Consider the following 3,447-nt stretch of genomic DNA (forward strand, 5'->3'; position numbering starts at 1 on the left):
GCGCGAAATTCAAAACAAACAATCTCCTATCTGGACACGTCTGTATGATCTGAGCGTATGAATATTTTGCGTGGAAAAGGGATGTTACGTATCCTTCTCAAAAGCGATCAAACTTTGGTTACATCACACTACTCACGCCAAACAACGTTACATCGAAATGAAGTTCTGATATGTGCATTTCCACCGCGACTTTATATCGGCTGTTCTTGTCATGTGACCTGTTGATTTACATATTACAAATCATTTTAATATAACGTACTCAAGGATTTAAATTAACAACAACAAAAAACGCCACGAAATCATATATACGCGTGCTTTTCGTGTTATATCGTTTAAATAATAGCAAAAACATTTGATGTGCTAAGCGTAAAATATAAGAATAAAATATATTTATCAACATAACGTCTGCATACTTTAAGAAATTTTTATTTAAAGAATATTAGAGAAACACACATGTTTTAAGACTTTTAATAAAACCAATTACAGAGAGTAATGTCTAATTTATCGTAGTTGTTGTGGTATGGACGAAAGTATAAGGTCCATACAATTTTGGGGATTGCCTCATATGTACAAAAAGTAGACTGAAGAACAGCAACATATTTCAGTGTTGTATTCCAACAATGTCTTGTATCCAGAAGATTAAAATTATATATGAAAATGGGATTGCTTAAAACAAAATGCTAGGCGATATTTTTTATGTTTAAACTGTTTTTTTTTTAGTTTATTTGTTTCAACGCAAATCTACCAAAATGTGTCCACCGCTGGGACTCCGGATTTTAGCGTTGTAAGTCCGTTAACTTACCGCTGACCCATTAGGGACTTATGCTTAAATATTAGATGAATTAAATTCCACGTTATTTCTTATATATTATAGTTTAATGCTTTTTATTGCTATTAGAACGTGCAAGTTATTTGTACCATTTTAGGGGTCGTAATGCTAAATGAGGGGAAAATTGTCTTCATCACTCTCCTTGTTAGCCTTTTTAGGCTTAAGCATCAACATTTGTACCTATTTCCACTTTCATATTTGTACAAATGGAGATTGCGAAAAGTGGTTAAATCCAATAGAAGATGTATTCCAACACTGTGCATATTCTACTCTTGAAGATACTTCTATCACTGACACACTTTTTACTTCATCCATGATTTTATTTGTATGCTCTGTGCGACGCTCTTTTTTCGATTTTTAATCACAAGTTAAATATATACGCAAGCTCCAATTGGTGTTCCTTTTGTCGAATGACAGTAATGATTTTACCCGACAAAAATATATTAACAAGTTAGCTTATTTGTAAACGATACATAAATTCTGACCATTTATGGGTTACTCATCTCGTTAATTTTTTTTTCTCTGTCAACATATATAATTCACCGATTAAAATTGTACTTTTTTCATCCAGAATATCTTGATTAATGTAACCCTTCGACTGATTAAACAATGTGAATTCCAACGGCAAACATTGAAGCATCACAATCCCAATAATTATTTTACTATTACTGTATAATAATGAATTGTATATGGCGTAACGTTTATTTGTGTATGTGTTCATCCGCGAATATTATCATAATATTAAGATTTTATTAATACGCCCTGTTTCTTCCTACTAAAACAAATTGTAAAGTACAAATGTATATACATTTAACCGACTCACGTTCCATGTTTCGCAATAAGTTTTATAGAGGAAAGCCCGCTATGATGGTGGTGTTCTTTAATGATATAGTTTACGTGGCATTTTAAAACACTCATTGTGAAGTGCACCGATGAACTAAGGTGAGAAGTTATCCAAACGTTAACGTGATTCAATAGTTTATGAAGTTACAAGGTCGCCGATTGGTCAGTACACCATGACCTCACATAGAACAGCAGAAAATAGTCTATTCCACGTGTTTGCTATGCCAGATGCATGGATATAAACGTAACGACCATTCTGAATCTGCGAACATTCGAAGTGCAGTCTCTGTTGAAAAATGGCGTTGTTCTGTCGTGACACAGAAGCACAGCTGCTGTCAGTACTTGCATCGTCAAGACGAGCTTTATCTTGCACGTAGACGGTCAAATTCTCCAGATTGTAGACATACTTACGGTACAAATTGGCACGGTCTACGAAAATAGGAAAAATTATAGTTACATTAATTTCAATTGCCCACTTGTATAAATATGTCAGCAATGAAACTGTGGTCTCTGAGTAGTTACAGATAACGACGATAATAAGTATTGAAAGCTCTATGGCATACCTTGTTTGGGTCCACTTGCAAAACCACAAATGTTAGCATTTATCACGAATCATAAAAAAAAAATCAAGACAAAACCCCTGAGTTTGTTTCAGCCATGGAACGTTATATTTTATTATTATAAATCTTTTTTTTTTCCTTGATGCGAATTTAGCCATATAATTTAAGATTTATTATCTAAAAACGGTTAATAATGAAAACTAAGAACTTATCACATAGCGGCTGCTTTGAACACGGCTTTTTCTTTTAAGATTAACAGTTAAATTGTATACTTTTTTTCACGAATTAGCATTCTGCGGTTCATAAGCAAAAATTACAATAATGTAAACAACATAAAGATCTTGAACCAAATAGAATTATTATTCAAAGCAATTAAAATTTTAACCTTGTGTATTAGTAGAAGAAAAAAAAAACTCATTGAGCTAAGCCTAATATGTAATATCTTCCTATAAGTCTGCATGAATAGCTCCCCAATGGGTCAGCGGCAAGTCTTTAGGCTTATAACGCTAAAACCAGGTTTCGATACCGTGGTGGGTACATTATAGAGAGCCCATTGTGTAGCTTTATGCTTAACTACAAACAAACAACAACCTGTAGGAACAGCTTTCTCACTGGCTAGAAAAAAAAACTCCTACAATAATTCAAACACCACATAAAATCTTTCTACAAACATCCTCAAACGTTCATGTAGTTTAAAACTTTCTTTGAAATTGCAATACACTTCTTTCTTTTTTTAGTCTAGTATTTTCGATATATTTATGGTCAAGAAAAATTCTCGACTTTCCAGAAAACACCTGGGCTTAAGTGTTCAAAATGATACATCTGTCTATCAAAACTTGCAGAGATAATAACAAATATTCGAACAAACAAACGAAATTACAGAATGACATAATATTATTGAACATTGTTAGGAAAACAAGAACAGAAATAAACTAACATATTCATAATTCCACAAGTCTCCAAGTCTATCAGGATATATTTTCTTTTACGTTGAACATGAAGGCCTGGCAATAGCCTGGTGGTTACGGCACTCAACTCGTAATCTGTAGGTCGTGGAATAGAACCCCTTCATTGAACATGCTCGCCCTTTCAGACGTGTGGGCGTTATAATGTGTCATATTAAAGTCATATTTTGAGCACTATAAGCCCTTAGCTTTACCAGTGAGCCACCGGGAATCCCAACAATAGAAACTTTACAGCACTAGTTCTAAAAGT

At 33.5% G+C, this 3,447-nt stretch overlaps 1 protein-coding gene across 1 annotated transcript in view; it reads right to left on the reverse strand.

The window, feature by feature from the left end:
* Window positions 1-1,665: 1,665 nt before the first annotated feature.
* The window catches only part of LOC106466529, an 8,891-nt gene continuing 7,109 nt past the window's right edge, over window positions 1,666-3,447 (reverse strand). The window contains exon 4 of the mRNA XM_022394556.1: window positions 1,666-2,101. Within this exon, the coding sequence (XP_022250264.1) occupies window positions 1,836-2,101 (266 nt within the window). The 3' untranslated portion in view covers window positions 1,666-1,835. The remainder of the gene's footprint in view (window positions 2,102-3,447) is intronic.

Source organism: Limulus polyphemus, unplaced genomic scaffold (genome assembly GCF_000517525.1).
Source record: "Limulus polyphemus unplaced genomic scaffold, Limulus_polyphemus-2.1.2 Scaffold2290, whole genome shotgun sequence".
Taxonomy (NCBI): domain Eukaryota; kingdom Metazoa; phylum Arthropoda; class Merostomata; order Xiphosura; family Limulidae; genus Limulus; species Limulus polyphemus.